Source organism: Benincasa hispida, chromosome 5 (genome assembly GCF_027475165.1).
Source record: "Benincasa hispida cultivar pf3 chromosome 5, pf3_genome.v1.1, whole genome shotgun sequence".
NCBI classification, from domain to species: Eukaryota; Viridiplantae; Streptophyta; class Magnoliopsida; order Cucurbitales; family Cucurbitaceae; genus Benincasa; species Benincasa hispida.
In genome coordinates this window covers 3,900,532-3,923,737 of record NC_143482.1, presented here as the reverse complement: position 1 = coordinate 3,923,737, position 23,206 = coordinate 3,900,532, and the positions used below count along the sequence as shown (strand labels likewise).

At 34.3% G+C, this 23,206-nt stretch overlaps 3 protein-coding genes across 9 annotated transcripts; 1 reads left to right on the top strand and 2 right to left on the bottom strand.

Moving 5' to 3' along the window:
• Window positions 1-8,264: 8,264 nt before the first annotated feature.
• Window positions 8,265-13,698, top strand: BARD1 (breast cancer associated RING 1). Of its 2 annotated transcripts, none has more exons than XM_039031566.2 (13): window positions 8,265-8,463; window positions 8,562-8,615; window positions 8,699-8,769; window positions 9,117-9,212; window positions 9,587-9,840; window positions 10,348-10,683; window positions 10,825-10,925; window positions 11,311-11,497; window positions 11,608-11,711; window positions 11,874-11,964; window positions 12,277-12,442; window positions 12,716-12,834; window positions 13,107-13,698. In XM_039031566.2, exons 1-13 carry the CDS (start codon window positions 8,354-8,356, stop codon window positions 13,449-13,451), a joined length of 2,034 nt encoding a protein of 677 aa, XP_038887494.1. In that variant the 5' UTR covers window positions 8,265-8,353; the 3' UTR covers window positions 13,452-13,698. The 2 variants fall into 2 exon arrangements, with proteins under 2 accessions (XP_038887494.1, XP_038887493.1); XM_039031565.2 differs by having other exon boundaries at window positions 9,575-9,840.
• On the bottom strand, window positions 13,290-19,978 carry LOC120077625 (protein NRT1/ PTR FAMILY 5.2-like). 5 transcript variants are annotated; one of them, XM_039031568.2, is made up of 7 exons: window positions 19,944-19,978; window positions 19,183-19,288; window positions 18,002-18,987; window positions 16,199-16,335; window positions 15,679-15,896; window positions 14,875-15,446; window positions 13,290-14,771 (listed from the first exon to the last, which is right to left on the bottom strand). In XM_039031568.2, exons 4-7 carry the CDS (start codon window positions 16,329-16,331, stop codon window positions 13,889-13,891), a joined length of 1,806 nt encoding a protein of 601 aa, XP_038887496.1. In that variant the 5' UTR covers window positions 16,332-16,335; window positions 18,002-18,987; window positions 19,183-19,288; window positions 19,944-19,978; the 3' UTR covers window positions 13,290-13,888. The 5 variants fall into 5 exon arrangements, with proteins under 5 accessions (XP_038887496.1, XP_038887499.1, XP_038887500.1 ...); XM_039031571.2 differs by lacking the exons at window positions 19,183-19,288; window positions 19,944-19,978 and having other exon boundaries at window positions 15,679-15,937; window positions 18,002-19,040; XM_039031572.2 differs by lacking the exons at window positions 19,183-19,288; window positions 19,944-19,978 and having other exon boundaries at window positions 15,679-15,937; window positions 16,199-16,322; window positions 18,002-19,040.
• LOC120077627 (heterogeneous nuclear ribonucleoprotein 1-like) lies at window positions 19,080-23,163 on the bottom strand. 2 transcript variants are annotated; one of them, XR_005481794.2, is made up of 4 exons: window positions 22,761-23,137; window positions 20,686-21,854; window positions 19,944-20,050; window positions 19,080-19,288 (listed from the first exon to the last, which is right to left on the bottom strand). XR_005481794.2 is itself a non-coding variant. In XM_039031575.2 (2 exons), exons 1-2 carry the CDS (start codon window positions 22,980-22,982, stop codon window positions 20,766-20,768), a joined length of 1,311 nt encoding a protein of 436 aa, XP_038887503.1. In that variant the 5' UTR covers window positions 22,983-23,163; the 3' UTR covers window positions 20,372-20,765. The 2 variants fall into 2 exon arrangements, 1 of the variants encoding a protein (XP_038887503.1); XM_039031575.2 differs by lacking the exons at window positions 19,080-19,288; window positions 19,944-20,050 and having other exon boundaries at window positions 20,372-21,854; window positions 22,761-23,163.
• Between the last annotated feature and the right edge of the window lie 43 nt (window positions 23,164-23,206).

The following is a 23,206-nucleotide window of genomic DNA, read 5'->3' as shown; positions in this document are numbered from 1 at the left end:
TGATTTGTTCAAAATGAGTTATGTTTTTGTGGTGGTTGAATTTTGATTCAGAATCTTTGTTGATCTTGAAGTTCTATCATTGTTCTTTTTTTAAGCGTGCTTCGTGAGAAGATTGGTTGGTCTTAGGGAGAGCCTGAGACATCATCTCTTGAGAAGAGATTCTTTAACTCAGGGGGACCCTATGTTCATAACGTGAAGAGAATTTCACAAGAAGGTAGAAAGTTATTGGTAAAGAAAGAATCTCAAACTCAAAGGAATCTAAGTGACCATTAACTAATATTCTTATACTTAGGGGGAGCCTAAGTATGTTGAAGTTAAAGTTGACAAAATTTCCCGCGGGCCCTTCCCCGATCGAGGCGGGGAATCCCCAATTTGACCAGGGATGGGGTCAAACCGGAGAAATTTTTCGGGGCCCAGTCTGGGGATGGGAACGAAGACAGTATCCCTGCCCCGACCCTGACCCCGATTTGATATATTTATATTTTTTATATTTTATAAATATATATTTATATTTTTTATATTTTATATTTTATAAATATATATTTATAATATATAAAATAACTTATTTATATGTATGTTTATAACGTATAAACTTATAGTGTTGTAGAGCCCAATATTAAATATCTAAATTCTAAATCTAAGTCCAAAAGTCAAGCCCAAAATTTAATCATATTTTAAATAAAATTTTAATTAAAAAATGGGGAATCTCCGCGGGGAAACGGGGAATGGGGCCCCGCGGGGAACCTGTTTCCCGGGGAATCCCCGTTCCTGTTCCCGCTTTTAAATGGTAGGGGCGGGGGCGAGGGCGGGGATAGGGGAGAATTTCCCCCACGGGTCCAAGGACGGGGGATGCACCATCGCCTCAACCCGGCCTCGTTTCCAACCTTAGTTGAAGTTGAGGGGATCTCACACTTAAGAGAAGCTTAAGTTTCATTGGGAGGGAGTCTCATTTTCAGGGGGGAGCTTAAGTGATCGTTCTCTAAGTTTTGTTGTTCGAGTGTCATTGTAATTGTCGTTTATTTATAGATAGGTATATCGTTGTAATTGTTTGACTCTGTTTTAGTGAATACATCCTTCTACGGGCACGATACCCCTAGACACATGTGGTGCATCAAACTGGATTACCAAACTCTGTATTCTGTTATGGTTTTTTAGTTTTCTGCATTTATTTATGATGTAACTAGAAACACTGTAACATCCTATGTTACAAGTTTGGTCATGTGTTAGATAACCTGTTTTTTTTTTTTTTTCAGGAGCAACTAGTATGGCTTGCTTGAATCTAACAAAGGAAAATAATTTATCTTGGTAACTTTCGTGTTTTGAATTATTGAGATAATTATTTCTTTTAGTATCTTTGTGAAAAATATATCACTTGAATGGTTTTGGAAAGTTATAATTTGAGCTCTTGAATTATATTGACTATTAGAATTAATGCCATGAGAAATAATTATATATCTACCTATGTGACATTTGTCTTTATGGCTTATTATTCGACTTTTTGGTAAAATTAGATGTTTGATCTATTATTGTAATTTTCTTGCTAAGTATGAAACAAAGGATATATTGAGTTTGGAATATGTTGTTTATCTTTTGATTGAAATTGATTAGAGTTTATTAAATATCATTTGAGCATGAGTTATGCATATTTTATGGCTTACCTTATTGAATCAAAATTATTTTGAGCATGTTACTTATCTTATCACGAGAAGAATTGATATTTGAGAATGTTGTTTTGAAGATAGTTATTGAATTTGTTTACTTTCTCGATCCTTGTTAGTGTTTTGTTCAAAATTGGTATAAATATATTTGTTATGCTACCATGCTTATATTTATTTACCAATGTGACTTTGCTTTTATTTGGTATCATTATTTGTTTTTCAACAGTTGGTTTTTATAATATTTGATATTTTGGGAACTTAGTTGTTTGAATTACTTGAATAATCTAATCTCCTTAGTTTTTAATTGATATTTCTTATTAAAAGGAGAATGATTATTTTTTTAAGGGGAGTTATACACTTTTACATATGAATTTCATGTTTGAATGATATCGATTCTCCATATTCCTTTATTTTTGTGTACCCATATTATGCATATTGTTTATTTATTCTTTTAAAAGGAGTAATTATCTTTGGAGTAAAATTATGATTCATTTAAGAATTTGTTTGATATTTCCATCCTCAAGTTGAATATATACTACATGTCTTTTTATCCCTTAGGGGAAGTGTTTGATTGATTTCAAAAGAGGGAGAAATTTGCGAAATTATTCTTAAATAGAATCACCTTAAGCTTGATTGATTGCTTATGATATCTCTTGAATTTACAATGTTACTTATTTTTAGAAGGCATGTAGGAGAAGAAATGCAAAATTATGTGTTCATGTTTTAAGGAGAATTTTCATGTCATTGTTTATTTTTCTTAATTGTCATTTTTTTATTGATTAGTTAATGTTTTGACGATAAAAAATTAAATTAATGTATTAATAATTTGAGTGTTTTAAAATATCTATTGCTTAGAGTTCATAACAACGATTCTATTGCAATTCGAATCACTCAAATCGAAGTTCAAATGAAGGAGATGTGACCAAAAATAGCTTAAACCGAAAAATTCTGAGCTGATGACATGACAAAAAACTTTCTCATCAAAGTGGACCAACTGAAATGTGACACTTTGAGCAATGGAGGAGCGATACATGATGGGCTTTTGATTTTTTGATTGGTTTTAAAAAGAAAATGAATTTAATATTATTTTATGTTTGTGTCTAACAGCTAGTTTTGGACACATGATTGACATTTGTTTTTTTGTTGGATTTTGAGAGAAATGATTTTAAAAGATATATATTGCTATGTTATTTTTTCATTGTATCCAACGACTAGTTGAGCTTTAAATATTCACCATTTAATTTTCTTTTACCAATATCCAATGTCCCATATTGAATGTGATTTTTACCAACTTCCCTCTTTTTCTAAATACTTCATTTTCTCCAAAATTTTAAGAATAATTACATATTTTTACAACCTCAAAGTCATCATTGTTATTCTCTCAAATCTCTTAATTTTTTTTATTTTCATTTTATTATTGAGAGATTTATGTACTGTGAGGATTTATATGTCGAGTGCTCAAATTTGAAAATCTACTATTTAAGAGAGTTTTTTCCCCCATATTGTTATTCATTCGAGTTACTCTTGAATCCATAACATGAATGTTGTAATAGTTTGATCCTCAACCATGAAAATGATCAGGTTTATTCTTGCGTCTGGAAAAGAAACATTATAGCGGTTCAACTATAAGCCGTGGAAAGAGTCGAGTTCGCAGTGACATACCCAAGAGGAGCTCGGAAAGTGGATGTAGGTCGGTTGTGTCGAACCATTATGAAATTGTCAGTGTCAATTTCTCTATCTCTTTCCTATTTAATTTTGTAATTAATTCATTGATATATTTCATTGCATAAAATTAATTGCTACAGTTTGTTGGATTTGTTTATGTCTCTGGATTATTTTAAGTTGATATTATATGCTTGGAGTTCTTGTTTAAATTAATTGGTAGCAAAACATTGATAGTTTTATTTGATAGGCCCACATTAGAGAAAAAGTTTCATTAGTTTAATTAAACCTTATTCACCCCCTTCTAAGGTCGTCATACCGATCGCACAAATAAATTGTTGGAAATTTCAAATTTGATCGAAACTTTAAATTAGATGATATTCCATGAACAAATTTAACATATGTGAACGTTAAATTTGTAGTTTCTTCAATTTGAATGAGTTATGATTGATTTTGGTCAAGTAACAACTCATATGAGTTAAATTTGACAAATGTTTCAATTTTTGTATTTATTTGATTTTATTTTATATTTTGAAAATTTACTGAGTTTCTAGCCTATAGACGTAACTTGTTTTTTCACTTGTAGCATCCTATTTCAAAGTGAAAAATTATCTCATTTCATTTTTTCCTTTGATCTTGAGTTGAGTGATAGCAAGTATTCAAGAGTTTTGTCATATGTGAATAATTCAAGGTTGCAATTCTACCTAAGTTGGTCGTTCTATCTTGTTGAGATGATCGTTGTAGTCTGTTTACAGTCTGTGTAGAGCGAATAATTATCTCCAAAAAAACGCTTATCATAAGTGTACCTCAACAACCTATTGACATCTCCACAATACCTTGAGGTTCTTAGTTATTTCAATTTATAAACATTGTTATATTATTTGGCCTACTTTTAGATTTGGACATTATTATTATATACAGTGTATCTAGTTGAGATGTAATAAGTTTGTTAGTATATTTAGTCTATATATATTATTTCCCTCAATAAGATATAGCCTTTGGGTTGAGCTCGACTTGAGCCGAACTATGGACTTCAAGATCAACGGTGAAGTGGACTACACAAGTAGTTATGCCAACTTGTAATTTAAATCATTTGTGTTCAAATAGTGATCCCGTGCTAAACAATAGTCTACCAAAATAATTACGATGGTATGAAAACGGTGTGAAATTGAACATTAATTGAATTTGAATTACTAAAGGCACGTTTAGTAGCCATTTTGTTTTTTAAAATTAAACCCACAAACACCTTTTTTACATCTAAGTTTATTGATTTGTTAACTAATTTTTACAAATGTTTTAAAAATCAAGAAAAATTTAGGGAAAAAAAAGTAGTTTCTAAAATATTGTTTTTGTTTTTAAAATTTGACTAAGAATTCAATTCTTATACATATAAGAAAGAAGCGGATTCTTTAAAAAAATGCAAATATCGTCAAAAATTAAGAGAAAACAAAGCTTAATTGTTAAAAACCAAGCAGGGTCTAAATGCATTTTTTTAATGATCTTGATCTTGATAAAAATGATTTTGACTATTTTAAGCTTATTGGTAGGCACGTCGTTCACATCACACTCTTTTTCAATATAAAGGCACGATTGCTCAACGAATTATCTTCATCCTAAACTAAGTTAACTACTAATAGCTTGTAGAAATACAAGCTATTACAACATTTTACTTAGAATTATGAGAGTTGATGAACAGAATATGCGTTAATATTGCTAAGAATTCATGTAGAATAATGAACTTGCGTTGATCAACACTAAAAATCCCCGTTAACTCCATATCATGCGTTATCTTACGTCGAAATGTCTATTTTGTAGTTATCGCAGGAATTGATTGCATGCGTTGATCTCAATGAAGCTAAGTTGGTCGCATGCATTGCCGCAAGTACAGAGTGATAGCCACAATAGAAGGTATGATCGCAAAAAGAAGGTGAGATGCGTTGATCCTATAGAAGAAGTGAGTATGAATGCATACCTCAGAAGTATCAAAGAAATAAGATCATGATGACATTCTCACCTACCGCGTCAATAATGATAGTGATTCAGAGCAGGATTATCAAAGTTATTAGCATTTGGCTCTATAAATAGAGCCTTGGAGTCCAAGATCAAGCATTCAGGATTTTTGCCTTGGGTAGATTCCTGTGATCACAGACGAGAGCATGGGCAAGGAATTCTTTGAAAGTTCTTCACTTCCACAACTTCCTTCGATCGACGACCGGAGCTTCGCTGGAGATAGAGCTCGAGAGGGACTACTCCACCACCCATCCATTGCACCACTGGCAGCCTCAACACACATTTGATGGAAGTAAGAGATTACCTACATCTAGCCACTCATCTCTCTTCTCACCTCTGTATTGTATTACATTTTGACTTAATACATTAATACATTTTGTAATCAATACATAGTAATCAACTAGGAGTAGGAGTAGCACATAGTAATCATCTTCTTTCTTTTTATTTTTATTCTCCGCTTCAAACGCATTACTTTACAATCATCTCTTAGTTGCAAGTCCCCGTGTTCGACCTCAAATCTTCTCGAGAAACTTGTGATCTCGTTATATTTGGCGAGAGAGAAAAAAAACTTGTGATAGGAACGCATAATCATTGCATATGCGATTAATTCATATTGCATGTTCATCAGATCAACACATATCCATTAGTGCAAACAAATTAAAAGTTTCCTCCCAATAACTGCCTAGGTCCTTTGCTAAATCAAATTATTTGTTCATCTATCATAATAACTTCTTAATTCAGTTTAACGTGCGAGTTAATAGTTATTAGCTTTTAGAGTTGGGTGTCTAAAAACTTGTCACCTTCCACGGTGTTTTCAATTTTCAATTTTATCATTCTTCCTTAATATATTCTTTCACATCTATTTTCTCGTGAAATTGTGGTTGGTACAAATTTTATAACAAATGTTTTTCTTAAACTTTTATAAAATCATTTAGATTAACCAAATTTAGTTGCAATTTTAATCATATCAACTTTTAAATAATTATATTATACCAAACTATGAATCAAAAAATCCCTAAAATCACTAAATTGCTCTCATTTTAACAGTAGATATTTCATCAGTGATAAAACTCATATCATCGATATAGTCAATTGCTTATATATTTTTACAAGTTGGTAGCAATCTATGACTTATATGTTTTATCAACCATAGAAGTCTATCATCAACAAAATCCTATTAGTCGTACTTTCAATCATGCACAATTTATTACATAAGAGGTTAGTTATCTTTTATATATGTGTAGTCTTTTGTAAACAACGTATTTAATGGATAGATATAATGTTTTAGTGGACTGAAAATGTGACATCCTAATAGTGACAACATTTTCTTGTATGTGATGAAATCTTGTTATAGTGATAGACTAATATCATTTATAGAATTCCATATTTTATATGGTTATATTATATAAAACCCACAGAAACATTCAACAATTAAATGCAAAGATCTCAATAACATCGATATACCATTGCTTATTACGTTTGGTTGACTTATTATATATATAAAATTTTATTAGTGGTAGAAGTGTAATAGGAGTCTACAATTTCTACTTATGGTAACGGTTAATCTAGAATTAACTAGAAAAAAAAACGTTGTAGGTTTGAAATACAATTTCAAGTGTTTAATTTAAAAAAACAAGTCATTTTTTTGGAATAAAATAGAGTGTTTGTCAATCACTTAAAAATAGCTCTTCAGATAGCTCTTTAAATGTATTTTAATCGACTATTATCAAAAGTATTTAAATAAAAATGAGTATTTTTCAAAAAACACATTTTTCTCGTCAATTCAAACGGGTCTCAGATTACTTGCTAACTAATCTTGCCATTTACTACCAGTTCTCTATAAATTAAATTTAAGATAAATGCAATTGAAATAATAAGTCTAGTTTGATTCATATAACTAAATCACGTTAAGTTAGTATTAATTTACCAAACATGGTAACCAGTTATTTATAGTTTAAATTTGAAATTTACCCAATACCAAATGCTACTTTATTCCTCATATTTTTTGTTTTTGTTAATTTTGATCATTCTACTTTCAATTTTAGTTCATTTAGATTCACATACCATAAAATTATTCATTTCGTAATTGTACTTTTAACATTGATTTATCTTTGTCACTATACTTAAAAAATATACACTTTAGTTAATTTATTTTCATGATTAAGAGATAGAAACGATCACATTTGAAAAATCCAAAGACAAAAAAGAACAAAAATTGAACATTATTATCAAAATAAACATAAGTATAAAAACCAAAACGAATCAAAACCAATAATACAAATATCAAAATAGCATATAAATCAAAATTTAGTAGTAACAAAATATAAATAAGAAATTCAATACCATCACATTCACTGATGAAGAAGTGAGAATATGTTTAGTAATACAGAAGTACTATACTTCTCTTATCCGCATTGTAAATTTAATTTCATAAATGTTTGTGAATTTCACACTAAAATTAATAGATCGCATCCTATTTTTAAAAACGCTTTAAATGATTATTAATATTCACTAACGAAGAAGTGAGAATTTGTTTAGTAATACATGAGTACTATACTTCTCTTATTCGTATTGTAAATTTAATTTCATAAATATTTGTGAATTTCCCATTGAAATTAATAGATCTCACTCCATTTTTAAAAACGCTTTAACATGATTAATAAGTGGGGATAGTATAAAATTTGTTTTTACTAAAGAAGTCGAACACTCGTGTGGATAAATTGCCATTTTATCGTATACCGAGAAAATGACATCAGCAAGCCAGTGATGGCGGGAGTTTTCATAAACTAAAAACATAAATTGAAAGCGCGCATTTGAAACGTCACTCTTCCGCCACCCGAAATAATCACCCGCGCTTTCCAATTTCCACTGAAAAATAATCCACACCGTCCACGTGTCACTCCCCATTTGTCATAAAATCTCCTCCTTCCTCTCTACACAAACCCCCTCCGAAAATTTTCAGTTTCTACTCCGAACTTCCATTTTCCTCTCCGTTCATCTCCATAGCTCAAATCCGATCAACAATGGCGGATTTCTCAACCAATGCCCGTTCTAATGCTAATACTACCAGATTCTTGAACCCTTGGCTTCTTCATTTCCAGAAAATGGGACTTGAACTCAAGTGTCCTCTCTGGTATCTTTCTTCTTCTTCATATTACTTGTTCGTTGCCGGCATTACTCTTTCATCTAACGATTTTCTGTCGTTTTGTATTTTTTTTGTGGGATTAACAGCTTGAACTTCTTTGATGATCCAGTTCTGCTTCCTTGCAATCACCTCTTTTGCAAGTATGCTTCATCATTTCGTTATTATTATTATTACTTGCTTAGTGTTTTTCAAGTTGCTAGATGCATTTTTTACTTCGTTTCAGGAGTTGCATGCCATTTGCAGCCCAGTTTGGATCGGTGTGCCCTCTATGCAAAGCAGGGTTTGTCGACCGAGGTAGTGCTTCCATTAGTCTTAGGCTACTTGTAGTCCTTTTGAATGTTGTTTCTTGCATTTCTACTTTTGACGCCCTTCATTTCTGGATGCGTGTTTGTGTTCTGTACATTGATTTCCGTATGAACTAATGCTCTCTCAAGAGTAGCGAGGTCTTGAATTACCTCTGGTTCCCGATCCTTTAAGATTACATTTTTTTCAGAATATATGATGCTTGTTAACAAGAAGAGAGTATACAAACATTGTCTTTGTTGACTGATAAGAATATGGGTGGTTGTTCAGTTTTTTTTTTTTTTTTTCCTCTAGAATTTATGCTTAAAATGTTACTAGTGGTATACTTCATTATGCAGACATGAGGCCTGCTCCTTTCATGGACAAGATGGTGTCAATTTACAGGAGTCTGGATGCGACATTCTCTACAAATATGTCTAAACTAGTTTCAACTGGTATAAATTACTCAACTTTCTCATTTATGTTGTCTGTGTTAAAAAAAAAATAATAAGAGAACCAGAATTGAAACAAGAAAATATGAAGGTAACAACAAGTGCCAAATAAATTATACGTTTAATTGGTCACAACTCCCACGGTACATTAAAATCACAATGCACATATTTGGAAATGGACTAACAATTTCTTGAAGGCTCCGAATAATTTATTTACTAAGGATAAAGAAAGATTAGTTGCAGCCTTTAAGTAATTTTTCAACCCACATTCTTGGTTTTTACCTTGTTGCTTTCTTCTAGATCCCATGGGTCTGAGGATTTTTCATATTTTAAGCTGCTCTTAAGTGTTCAATTAACTACAATAGACGTTGGGGCAGACGTGGAGCAATCACGTTTTGGTCAGTCTGTTTCTTATGTTGTCAACAACTGCAAGGAGTTTGAGGGATGCAGCAAGCCTGTTGACTGTAAACGTGAAAATCTTGACATCGATGGTAGAAAGGGTAAATATGGGAGGAGTGAAGATTGTAGAATGCCACCTGTAAGTCAGGCAGACCAGTTATCAGCAGGAAGCCCACCTTACTTCGGTGATGGCAAGGTGTCAGATGACAGTAGTGATGAGTGCCGTGGTCATGTGAGATTTGATGCTCTCCCTATCTCCTCCCCCTTTCTTCTTTTTGGTTATTTTTCTGTTCTTTTTTTTTTTTGCAAATATAGGAATTGCATACTGGTGTCTGAAGTGAGGTGTTGTTGACACATGTTGCCAATTGCCTATATGTATATGTGTTTGTATGTATGTATCATGTAGATTCACCATGAATTGAAATACCATTACTTGAACTGCTAGAAAACCTTTCCTATAAATTTTCTCATTGGATTAGCTTCCCAACATTGATGTTAGATAAATGACTCATTATGGTCAGTTAAAGTCAGGAATATGTCATTCTTGTCATTCTGGTTATTGGTTTATGATTTAGGACTAATGACTGTTGCTTTGTGGTTGCCATTTCATCGATCTTTATATTAAACTCTGTTGTATTGGTTTTTGAATTAGAAATGACCGACTGTTGCTTTGTGGGTGTTTGTGCCATTTCCTCTGTCTTTATAACAAGTCTTATTCTGAGCTGTATACATGGGTTAGGGATCTAAAAACACTTCAGACCGGATATCTGTTATAACCAATGCTGATGACAATAAGCTGCAATTGTCAAAGTGTATGAGCTCTGCTTCTGAAGAGGCAGGACACCTGAGGGACCTCAAGAGACAAAAGTTGAATTATGATCAGTTAAAGTTAGGCATAAGCAGTGCTGATCAAACCCATCCTCCAGTTTCTGAGCCTGGAAATTCAGAGACTTCAAATTCTGAGATGGAACACAAAACTCAAGTAACTGTTGCTAGCAGCATGCCTCTTGCTGATGCAGATGCCATTGTGAGAAATGTCAAATGTGCATTTTGCCAGTCATCTAAAGTTACAGAGGTACGAATTTTATAGATCTTCATTTATTTGTTATCTTTATCTCTGTTTGCTCTATATCACGTAATGGATAATTGGTGATGAGTTATATAATGCCTTATTTGTATCTTTATCTTAATTTTCTAAATTTTCTATTAACTCTAGGATACTGGACCTTTCCTACATTATATGAATGGCAGCTTGGTTAATGGAGTTGAGGCAGCAAATCCAAATGTCATACATGTTCACAAACTTTGTGTTGATTGGTATGCCATCTCCACCCCCACATACCCTGCGTTGTAATGGGAAGCCAATTTAAACAATTTGCAATTTTGTAGGGTCGAAGCTTAGCAGTTTTTATTTTGTTTTGTAGTTCTTATTTTTGTTTATTTAGGCCCTATTTGATAACTATTTGGTTTTGAGTTTTTGGTATTTAACCTATAGACATTATTTCCATCTCTAAATTTCTTCATTTGTTACTTTTTGTTTTTGAAAAGGATTGGATGTTAGTCATTGTTATTTGTTCATGTGCTTGACCAATTTTTATTGATGGTTTTTTCAATCGGTTTAGTGTGTAATGTTAATAGTGCTGTGTTATGTCTTATATTTTATCGTTATGATGATGATATAACATACTGATTTGCAATGCAGGGCACCGCAGGCATACTATCAGGGTGATGATGTCCATAATTTGAAGGCTGAAGTGGCAAGGGGTTCAAAGCTTAAGTGCTGTAAATGTGGGCTAAAAGGAGCAGCCCTTGGTTGTTATTTGAAGTCTTGCCATAGAAGCTATCATGTTCCTTGTGCACTTGAAATAGAGGAGTGCCGTTGGGACATGGTAAATGCACTTGCTCGAGAATTGTAGACTTGGCATAATCTTTGTTTTCTTAGTTTTTATTGGCGTAAAGCAGTAGTATATTTATTTATTTTTCTTTCTAAATTTTACAGGATAATTTTCTTCTTCTTTGCCCCTCACATACGTCCACAAGATTTCCAGACGAAAGGTCTAAGCCTAGGAAGATGGCAAGAAATCAGGCTTCACCATTTCAAATGTAAAATATTTTATCCTTTTCCCATTGCTTTGAAATGTTCAACTTGCATTTGTAATACTCATTTTAAGTTTCACGATGAATATTTTTATTTGAAGTGTTGTATTAAATAGAGATTCTCTCCGTGACAATGACTTTGATGTGTTTAATGTTTTTTTCTTCCAGGAACCAGCAAGATTTGAGCAATTGGGTATCTCCACCAGATGGGGTAAACAAATGGACGTTTTGTGGGTCAGCTCTGTCTGGTGAAGAAAGGGTTAGTTGATTAGCTTGTATTGCTTAACTTATAACCGACAAACATATTAAATTTTTTTACTACTTTTAAACCTCTAACTACTTGTGTGTCACAAGTTGTTGATAGGTCATCGTTTCTTTATATTGTTTGATTAATGAAACTACATTCAGAATGTAATACTCAAGTTATCAGTTACCAATTATTAGTATAGATGAAAATGTTTAATTATGCCATAACTAAGTTCAAATGGTTGATCTAATCCCGTCCATTTCATAAGGAATGTATCTTGTGTACATCTCAATAAATTAATGAATCTTCTATTTTTTTTTTCAGAATATTCTGGTCAAGTTTGCAAAGCTATCTGGTGCTACAGTTTCCAAATTGTGGAAGCCAGATGTGACTCATGTTATTGCGTCCACAGATGAAAATGGTGCATGTACTCGGACATATAAAGTCCTTATGGGCATATTGAATGGAATATGGATTCTGAACATGGATTGTAAGTTGCAATTCTAATGATGTTTTTTCCGTCCCTTGAAATTCTGCTTTTATTTGGATGAAATTTGAAGTAATCATCATTTTTATTCTAGAGCATCTTACTAGTTCTCATCTATCAATGAAATTTGGTTCTTAAAAAAATTCTGTGTTTGACCATATATTTTCTGAACATAGAAACTGATAGTCTAGCTGCGAGGTAATGTGATTGGCAAACAATTGCTTAGTAATGGGATTTTTTCAATTCATTTTCTAACTTGACAGTTGGAGTGTTTAGGGGTAAAAGCTTGCATGAAAGAAAAGCGTCCATTGAATGAGGAAGCTTATGAAATTGCTCTTGACAACTACGGGTGTACTGATGGTCCCAAGTCTGGCAGGCTGAGGGTTCTAAACAAAGTAAGTTAACTCATTGGATGCATGGAGATTGATGGTTAATCTTTTTTGCTGTTGTTACATTGGTATAGTACAGTTATGTTGCTGCTAAGTTAATAGATGTCTTATAATATAATAAATACATTCTGGGTACCAGGAACTCAGCACTGGTAAGATGTTGATTAGTTGCCAAAAAAAAGTACAAAAACTAAGGATGCAGTGTAGTCAAATGCATCTTCTATTCTGTAATGATTCCAATTGGTGATTTAAGACATGATTATTTACCATATCTACAGGAACCCAAACTCTTCATTGGCTTGAGTTTCTATTTCACTGGTGATTTTCCACCGGCCTACGAGGAGGATCTTCAAGATTTGATAATAACTGCTGGAGGTACCGTATTAGAGAACGAAGATTTGGCAGCAACAAGTTGTAATGGCCAGGCTGCACCAAAGGTGTTGGTTGTTTATAATCTCGATTCTCCTGGAGGATGCAAAGTGGGGGAGGAGGTTTCTATTCTCTGGCAAAGAATGAATGAGGCAGAGGGAATAGCTGCTAAACTTGGAGCCCAAGTCATCGGTCATACATGGCTTGTGGAATCCATTGCAGCGAGTAACTTGCAACCTTTTGTCAGCTGCTAACTATGACTTTAATCTTAGTGATGTATTTAAGTAATTAATGTAGCCATATACGCGTAGTAGGCTCATGTACAAACTGAAGCTAATCTGAGTAGTTTTTGATTGGGCCACCAACTTCATTGGGTTTGGATGTCACAAGAAAAAAAGAATAATATTCTTATCCTACAAATAGGAAAACATCTACAGAAAGTCTCAACTTGGGCAGTAGATTGTATATGATTTATCTGTAATACTACTAAATCCTCAATAACTGCGCCTATCCCTTTTGACATTCATGGCAGGTCTTGAAAGTAAAAGGTGATAATATTACATGTTAGATATTCTGATCGTATAGCAAAAAGTTACACTGATAATAACTTTGGTAAAGTTCAATATTGGCTTTTTCTGGGCATTTGCCATGAAGTATGCCATGATAATCCTGTGCTATGCCTAAAATATAATCAGGCCGGTTGGATTTTTGAGACCTGATGAGATGCAACTTCTGTATTTAGCAATGCCATGGTTATTTCCTTTTTGGATTCTGCACAATCAACGTTATAAACATAGAATTTTGCAGCTACCAAAAAGAAGAAAAAGTTGATGACGCCCAAGATGGCTAATAATGCATAATAGTGGTCTAGATGAGAAACGTTTAGATTGTCCAGAACCCAATTGCTATGGTTTTTTGTAGTTATATCAGCTACGGTCTTCAGTAAAAAGCTACTCAGAAAATGTCCAATTCCCAAGCTGCTGGTGAAATATGAGGTGCCAAGGCTTTTCATGCCTTCTGGCGCTTGGTCATAGAAGAACTCAAGCTTTGCTACTTCTGCAAAGGCATCTGCTATTCCTGTTATAGCAAATTGAGGAAGGAGAATGAAAATGGTGAGCGGAACCTGGTCATTTTGCTTAAAAGTGTGGTTTTCTCTAATGGTTTTCAATCTCATTCTTTCAGCAATACATGCTACGACCATGACAGTGATTTGCAACACAAGTCCGATACCCATTCTTTGCAGCAATGTGATCCCTCTGGGGTTTTTGGTGAATTGTCGAGCAAATGGAACAAAGAAACGGTCATAGACGACGATACTGATCAGCATAAAGATTGTTATAAAAGCTGAAAGGCTTGCTGCAGGAATTTCAAAATGGGGACCCATGCTCCTGTCTAGGGTGGCGCCTTGTTTGATAAATAATGTTCCCACTTGTGCAACAAGTGCACTTGGTATGAATGTCACTGCCAGAATTGGCATCATTTTAATAATTTGCTTTGTTTCTTCAACTTGAGTAACAGTGCATAGTGTCCATGCTGAGCTCGTTGCACTCCGAACTGCTGCTTTGTCGAGGAATCTGCAGGTAATAGAATTCTAATCATGATATGAAAGGTTGATCATAATCTGTTGGAACTTTATGGTTGATGTCTGACATTTTACATTCAGATTGATAGAATTACCTTAATGAATGAGTATGATCAATCCTACTTTTTTTTGAATTAGTGTAATCTTCCAGATTAAGCTCATGAAGCTCCTTTGAATCATCAGGAATTGGCACATTCCGCTTCTTCACAGCAGCTACAATTACCTTAGCTATCCTGTTGAAAGGGCTTCCTGAAGGCAATTTGTGCCTGTAGAATGGAGTGCCTATCAAAAAAACCAGCACAGAAACTGAAAACCCGATCGTTGGAATCCCATATCCAAGGCCCCAACCTACATTGTCTTGAATGTAAACCAAAAAGGTGTTGGAGAACAGAGTGCCAAAGAAAATGCTAAACATCCACCAGTTGAAAAAGGAGAGCTTTTGGGTTCTTTCCTTGGGCTCAAAATCATCAAATTGATCTGCTCCCATTGTGGAGATGTTTGGTTTTGTACCACCAGTTCCGAGTGCGATAATGTACAATGCACTGTAGAATATGCCAACTTGGAGAGGTGAGGCTTGTTTATCACATTGACCGTCTTTTCCCTCATTGCCGCATGGTGGTGGTCTCAGCGCTGGCAATGTAACTGCCATGGTAAGCAGGACCATTCCCTACGTGACACAAGTTGGATGAATCTAACATGTAAGTAAATACTCAAATTCTCTTCTCCATCCCTTCATTTCTCTCTGAATTTATTTCAGTGATTCTAGAGCTATGTTAAATCAGAATCAAAAGAAGCCCACGTCATCACTTTGATTGAATAAGTTGACTTTTTTTTTATTCTCATTCTAGGGAAATGAGTTTCAATACCATGTAATTCAGTTACAGAATTTGGAATCTTACAACGAGGTAAATTGCAGAAGCTGTGACAAAGGTCCAGTATCGGCCGAGATAAGCGTCGGCGATGTAGGCACCTATAATTGGTGTCATCCACACAGTGCCAATCCAGTTGGTGACATTATTGGCGGATGTCACAATGCCTTGATGAAGTCTGTCGGTCAAATACACCACCAAGTTTGTTGCAATCCCATAGTATGCCATCCTCTCAAACACCTCGTACGCTATATGAAACCAACATCTTGAGACCTCAAAGAACAAACACCTGACATAGGTTTTTAAACAAGGTAGTTTCTAGATGTCAATGCATTTTGTGAAGTGATTATTTTGCTTCCTGTTAGGACTTTTCAAAAACTAATTTCTTTTTTGTTTGATTTTCCTGTAAAGGGTATCTTCTTAAACTGAATTCATTACTTGTATTTTTCAAAAGGTGAGCTGGTGTGCAGGCTAGAAGAGGTTGAGCAAAAGCAAAGCAAAGCAAAACAAAACAAAACAAAACAAAACAGGAAAGTTTGTTGAAGATTACCAACAATGAAGGAGCAGGCTCTCCATCTACCAGTCTTTGATCTTAAAATAGGTCCACCTTTGAGATTCACAGTTCCATCTTGTGTGTAATCATCTCTTCCATTTGCAGAGCCTTTCTCCTCCACCTGTGCCATTATACTAAACAACAGAGAAGCAGAGAAATAACAAAGGAACTTTCTACAAGGAAATCGTTGAAATTCATGTGAGTTCTTTTACCTTTTTATATAATCTTAAGGTAGCTATACATCTTTAAACAACCCCCCCTCCTCCCCAATAAAAAATAAACTAATTTTTATTAATCACCCCCAGACTTATTTAGTGTGAAGTTTAATAATATTAATATATAAAGTATGTAAATTAGGCATGCTGGTTATGGTATAAAAATGTTTAGAATTGGAAATTTTTGAGTTTTAGAAATTTGGTTTTATACAACTTATATGATTTATGATTTATAAAAATAGTGTAAAAGGTGGATTTAAAGGATTTTTTTTTTTAGTTAGAGGGTAAGCATGATAAATTGAAAAATCGAGCCGATCATCCAAACCGAAGTTGGTCGGTCGGTGTCGGCTTAGGAAAAAAAATCAAAGAAATATTTTTCAAAAAAAATCTAAAGAGTTAAACCGACCGACTGATGGCAGCCGGCAGGTTTGTACTCCTAGACAGTCGGGATCGGGTTAAACATTCATTAAATAGACCATAGTTGGTTCAATGACAGTTTTGTAGGGAAACCAACTCTGACCAACTGCTGCACATCTCTAGTTAGTACAATTATCAAACCTAAATTATTAATACTCATAAACTAGATATTTATTCAAGACATGCAAGTCATTTTTGTTTGAGAAATCTCTTTCATTCATCTCTACAATTATCATATGGATTGTAATATTTGTTTGTTTCTCTCTAATGTGATAAATTTGCCTCTAAATCAACGAATTGAATTGCAGCTGACATAATTTCAAGTTAAAAGCAAATAGGCAACTCTTTTTCAGTCACTTTCACAATTTGGTTTGCTCAATATATTATTTATTATGTTTACAATTTTGAGGAAAATGTATAATTTAATAAGAAAAACCGGTGCAGGCAACACATATTACAAACTTTCCTTGCTTGTAGTTATCTTTAAAGTCGGCATAAGATGCTTGGCTAGAATTTATTATTTCTATTTTTTTAAAACCATAAGTTTCATTTTTTTTTTTGTTACCTCTAGAAGAAAATAAGGTTCATACACATTCTCATTATATATATATATATATACTACAAAGGTATTGAATTAAATGCGTAGGGTGAAGAAATTAAACTAATTTCGAGATTGATAGTACAAATACGATGTCAATTGAATTATGCTTATTTTGACATATTATAGTTAGATTGTGTTGTATGATGTGATACTAAATGCAGAAACATCCTTGAGGAGTTCCCAGAATGGTTAATAACAATTTATTGAAAATGAATGTGAGAAACAAATTTCTTTTTTTTTCCAATTAATTTACAAATACTCAATGCACATTCCATATATCAATATAGATATTATCATATTAAAACTATGTATGAATTTCCTTATATATCATAACTATTTCACTTTTCGAAAGATTTTTTTTAGTACAAGGGTATGGAATTTTAAACCTTCCACATTAAAAATTAACCTTTGCCACATTTTCCATATTTGAAAAACTATATATAATTGACTATATTTGCAAAATCTTTCATAAAATATGAAGCTTCATCTAATCTTTCAAGAATTGGTCTGTTGAGTTTTGTCATGAGAAGGAAGTGGACTAACTGCAATTTTAAAGCAAATATTTACCTTCTAATTTCAGTTTTATTCTTCAACTAATCCTTAATCATTTCTTCTCTATGTTTGAGATAGTTAGCTTTTCCCTCTGATTGTCCAACTGCATTTGCACACAAGAATTGTACCAAGTTTAGTTAAACAACAAATTGCCTAAACTTAGGCAAAGAGATGAAAAAGGGTTATAATCTCTACTCTTGGGCTCCCATTTAATAGAAAAGGGATTGATATGGACAGTGCCTTACAAACCATGACAAAGTCACAAAGATAAGATTGACTCTGTGGATTCAATGGAATTAGAGAAAGCATAAAAAGCACCAAGGGTTTGTGTAAAAACCACAAATCTTAATTTGGGGAATGCTTAAGAATGGATTTTAGCCATTAAAATCAAAGACCAATTTATAGAAGTCACACAAAGTAACTTTTTAAGTAAGTACTCAAAAATACTTTTAAGCACTTTTTTTTTAGTTGAACACTAAATCTATGCTTGCAATAATACGAGTGTCGCCAAATTTTCAAGTAATGCAGACTATGCATTAGATTGCTAATTAACATGGTAGAAAGCTATTTTGCAGCTTCACAAACTCAAATTTTAATTTGAAGCCAATCAAACGTTAATGTATGTCTATGACACGTTTTTTGGTTCTATATCTTGACTGTTTCGGTATTCAACAAATAAATTAAATCCTTGATGTTAAAGATCCACTTGCTTTGAGATGAAACTTCTAATGGCCAAGGAAAATTAGTTTAAGTTCAAATTAGAATATCAACAAAGACGAAGAAAAAAAATCTTTTAAAAAAAAATCTAATAAGAAAATAAATCTAAAAATTCCAGTACAAGATAAAGGGTTGCTCCCAAATTGCCTCATTTGGCAATTGCCAATTTCTCGAAGATGAGACTAAAGAAATTAAGATGCACATGGAGAAGATAAAAATATATGTCGCCAACACATTTTCTCAACTCTTGTGTGGGAGTCCAACCAAAAGGCAAACGGAATTATCTGCTAAAAAGAAGTTATTTCAGTCAAATATTGCAATGTTGAAAAGCAGTTAATCATATAAACGAAACTGAGAATCATCAAGAAGAGAATAGTTTTAACCTAAAGGAGAAATTTTAATTGTCAAGTCAATTTATGAGTGAAAAAGTAAATGACATTAGATAACAAATGAAAAGAAAAAAGAAGTATTAAAACAACCAAGCAAATGGATGCCAGAAACTAAAGGATGGAAGAAAGTGTTGCCGCCTATTTGACTGCCCTATCTCGCCAAGCACTTGTTATACCACTGATATTTGAGCATAATCTGGGATCATACATTCAATATTGAACCATAAATAGAAGGTTAGGATGACAGTTCATACATGAGGTTAGAATAATTAAAAAAAAAGTATGTCACACAATACCAAACCTCTACAGCATACAACTGTGATTTCTTATTTGATCCTATAGATGGCAGAGAAGAAAGAAATCGGTTCTCTTGATCAAGATGATATCTAAGGCCCTATTTGGTAGGTAATCATTTGGTAATTTGTTTTTAATTTTTGAAAATTAGGCCTACAAATACCCCTTCCCGCTCTAAATTTCTTGCTTTGTTATCTATATTTTACCATGTATTAAAAAACCAAGCCTAATTTTGAAAATTGAAAAATGTATTTTCTAAAAACTTGTTTTGGTTTTTGAAATTTGTCTAAATATTGAACACTTGTACTTAAGAAGATACAAACCATGGTAAGAAAATGAGAGAAAATACGCTTAATTTTCATAAACCAAAAACAAAATGGTTACCAAACGAGACCTAAGTTACTAAGTTCGATTTTACAAAGTCAAACAAACCAACTCCCTTAATAATCTAACATTATGCGATATACCAAAAATTGAAGAAAAAGGGAATGAAAGTTAAATTAGAGAATCAAAGAAAAAGACCTAATTAAGCCCATAAGAATGTCAAGGTGACATACCGCAACAGAGATGGGCGGTGGAAGAATATCCAAACCTTAGTCCCTTAGCTGCATGAAAGGTCTGTTAAACAATGCACTCAGCAGCTCCGGTACTCCACCTGAAATTCCTGTTCATGCCAAAATCCCATTTAATACCTTGTGCTAACCACAAATTGAAACTCAAAACTTATCCTTTTCCTCATACAAAAACGCTAGATCAAAATAGTTCTCGATCTCGAGAATGTCAGCTAAAATGATGTTTAAGTGGCTTTCAAACATGTTGAAACAAACCAAGTTGTAAAGGTTCCCCATAACAGGAAGAAGCTGATAGCATCTCCTACCTCTATCTTGACTGCCATAAGAAAGCCACATCTACCAAGGACTGCAGAAGCCTAGTATTTAGCAAAACACTGAATGTATAAAAGAGTAGCACTATAAAATTACCGAAATTACCACAGAAAACAATTAACTTGCAATACAATAACAGTATATAGAATATCCTCATAACCACCCATCATCAAGACATCGATCAACATAAAGAAAAGTAAATAGATACTATTCTAGCTTCTACATAAGATTTAAGAGAGAGAAAAAAAACATAAAAGAAGTGTATCAATGTTTTCAATTTTCCAAATGCTCACAACAATAAGCAACCTCAAGAGAACAAGCCTAAAAATAAATATTACTACTGCTAGAAAGCAATGGACATATTCAACTACAGAATTACTACTGTCTGATAGTACTGAGAATGAAGAGATCCAACCATTCTCAGGATTTGTTCCCATCCAGCATTATGTTTTGCACGTGGAAAAGGATGACATGTGCAAACATGTGGTGACAGGGTTAACCATGCCTGGACTGAGTGCCACCATATCCACCACCATAACCACCCGGAGTCTGTGAAGCATCAGATCTCCAGCCACCACTGGAGTAACCTGAATTTCCATTAGTGTCACCATAGCCACTCCCCATGTACCCACCACTCATGCCATGTTGCTCTCCACTTTGACCGGTACCGACATTGCTATTTGGAGCGCTTGCACCTCGTCCACCAGAGGCTCCATAGCCACCATAAGTACCATCGTTTCCACCATAATAACCCTGATTACCATACCCAGAAGCCCCACTAGGCGATTGGCCCCTTGGGGCAGAAGGAGGTCCACCAGTACCTGAGGCACTCCAAGGAGCTGCAGCCCCAAAGCCTGGACTAGCACCATAGCCAGGACCACCATATCCTGGAGCTTGGTTGGCCCAAGAACTTTTCATGGCCCCAGGTGCTCCACTTAGATAACCAGCATTGACAGCACTTGGATTTCCAAATGGTCCAGCTGGACCACCAAATCCAGCATTGGCACCACCATACATACCAACACCATAACTACCATAACTTCCATAAGGGACACCGCTGTTTGGTCCTCCATAACCATAACTTGATACACCATATCCAGAATATGGGGGGAAACCACCAGCAGTAGACTGAGGTTGCATATATCTATTGCTGTCCGATCTACCATCAAAGTTGTTAGCGTTAGTGCCAGAAGCACCATAATTTTGATAGCCTCCACGGCCACCACTTCCTGGATTTGCATCTTTAGGAAGTGCCCTTTTCACCTCTACAAGTTTACCATTCAGTTCATGAAAGCTCTTATAAAGTACTCTATCAACTGCATCTTCATTGTCAAATGTTATGAAACCAAATCCACGAGGTCTTTGAGTATTTTGGTCATACATTATCACTACATCAGTTACTTGACCATAACTTTCAAAATACTGCCGAAACCCATCTTCTGTTAGTGCCGAAGGTAAGCCTCCCACAAATATTTTCTTGGTCCTAAAATATCCACTACCTCCAGAACTTCTACCAGAGTTATTAATCCCACTTCTTGTGGAAGTTTGTTGTTCCTCTCTTGATAGTGCCCTTTTTGCCTCCACCTGTGTCAACAAAGCACAACTTGAAATTGCCGAAAAGACTCAGCACAAATGCAAATAATCAACTCAACATATGCACAAGCCATCATCCTTACCAGTTATCATAATAAGCAAGAAAATATAAAATTTTGCAAGATTTTCAACAACAATATTAAGTTATCATCTCATAATGGGTCAACTGTCAAGTTGATATGCATCGCTTTCCTCACTGTCCTGTATCTCAAACCTAAATTGACTAGCACACAGTGCAATGAAGCAGACTACCATAATTATTTATTACTTTTAACCCGATAAAACAATGACAGTAGTATGCCATTTATATTCTTTTTACCAGGAAGGCATCTCCTGGTCAACTTCTCACACATACAGGTTTCTCTTAAAAAAACAAGAAGCTAAATATCTGGTACAATTCAATATCAGCCGGACAGGATACCGTTCATGTGTCCCAGTATCAAACGAATGATCGCCCACATAACCAACATAAAGTATTCACAAAACTACCAGTCCAGACCCCTTAGAAAACGGTTGATAACTACACTAAAATGATCCGCATTTTGCATAATTTCGACTTCCCTTTTGCAGTTGAAAGAGGAAAAGAGAATTTCCAGAAAACGAAAAAACCAAACGACCAAATAAACTATTCTGAGAGATCTCAAAGGACAGAGTCAATAACAGTAAGCCAATTACGAACTAATGAAATACAAGAAGGACCAAGAGCGAGTAGTATTACTATAGAACCACTGTTAATAATGATGTCCTAAATTAAAGTAATCAACAGTCCACCACTACTACCTACAACAACATGATTCCCAAAATCCCCATAATGAAAACAACAAAAAGCAAAACATACAACGAAGTAATGCAGATAGAAAGAAAATTGCAGAAGAAGAGGCGAGGGGGAAAAAAAACCTGGCGGCCATCGATGGTGTGCTTATCTTGAAGAACCTGATCGAGAACGGAAGGATCAGAGAAGACGACAAAGCCAAAGCCACGGGGACGGCCAGTGGTCTTATCGCGCATAATAACGGCTTGGATAACTTCACCGAATTGGGAGAAATAGTCCCTAAGCTTTTCCTCGGAGGTGTCCCAAGCTATTCCTCCAATGAAAAGCTTCCCCTCGTCGGAGTCCATGTCTCCGATGGCTGAAAGAGTGCCGGAATTTGAAGGTGGTTACCGGTGGCCGATGTGGTTAGGAGTTTATAGTGGTCAGCTCCGAGAGATCGACGAAAGTAGAGAGAGAAATGGAGGGAAGGGGAATGAGCGCCAGAGTACGAGGAGGGAAATTGGGGCTAGGGTTCCATGAAAACGATGTCGGTTAATTAATATTATTTATATATTTAATATAAATTAAAAAA

What these genes read in the sequence shown, in the direction of transcription:
- LOC120077627 (XM_039031575.2), bottom strand. Translation starts at nt 22,982, where the DNA reads ATGGACTCCGACGAGGGGAAGCTTTTCATTGGAGGAATAGCTTGGGAC. An exon ending in ACACCATCGATGGCCGCCAG is followed by an intron (nt 21,855 to 22,760) that starts GTTTTTTTTCCC and finishes TTGTTGACACAG; the next exon opens with GTGGAGGCAAAAAGGGCACT.
- BARD1 (XM_039031565.2), top strand. Translation starts at nt 8,354, where the DNA reads ATGGCGGATTTCTCAACCAATGCCCGTTCTAATGCTAATACTACCAGA. An exon ending in GTGATGAGTGCCGTGGTCAT is followed by an intron (nt 9,841 to 10,347) that starts GTGAGATTTGAT and finishes TACATGGGTTAG; the next exon opens with GGATCTAAAAACACTTCAGA. An exon ending in ATGGATTCTGAACATGGATT is followed by an intron (nt 12,443 to 12,715) that starts GTAAGTTGCAAT and finishes TGGAGTGTTTAG; the next exon opens with GGGTAAAAGCTTGCATGAAA.
- LOC120077625 (XM_039031568.2), bottom strand. Translation starts at nt 16,331, where the DNA reads ATGGCACAGGTGGAGGAGAAAGGCTCTGCAAATGGAAGAGATGATTAC. An exon ending in AGCCTGCTCCTTCATTGTTG is followed by an intron (nt 15,897 to 16,198) that starts GTAATCTTCAAC and finishes GGTTTCATATAG; the next exon opens with CGTACGAGGTGTTTGAGAGG. An exon ending in CTTCTGCAATTTACCTCGTT is followed by an intron (nt 15,447 to 15,678) that starts GTAAGATTCCAA and finishes TGTGTCACGTAG; the next exon opens with GGAATGGTCCTGCTTACCAT.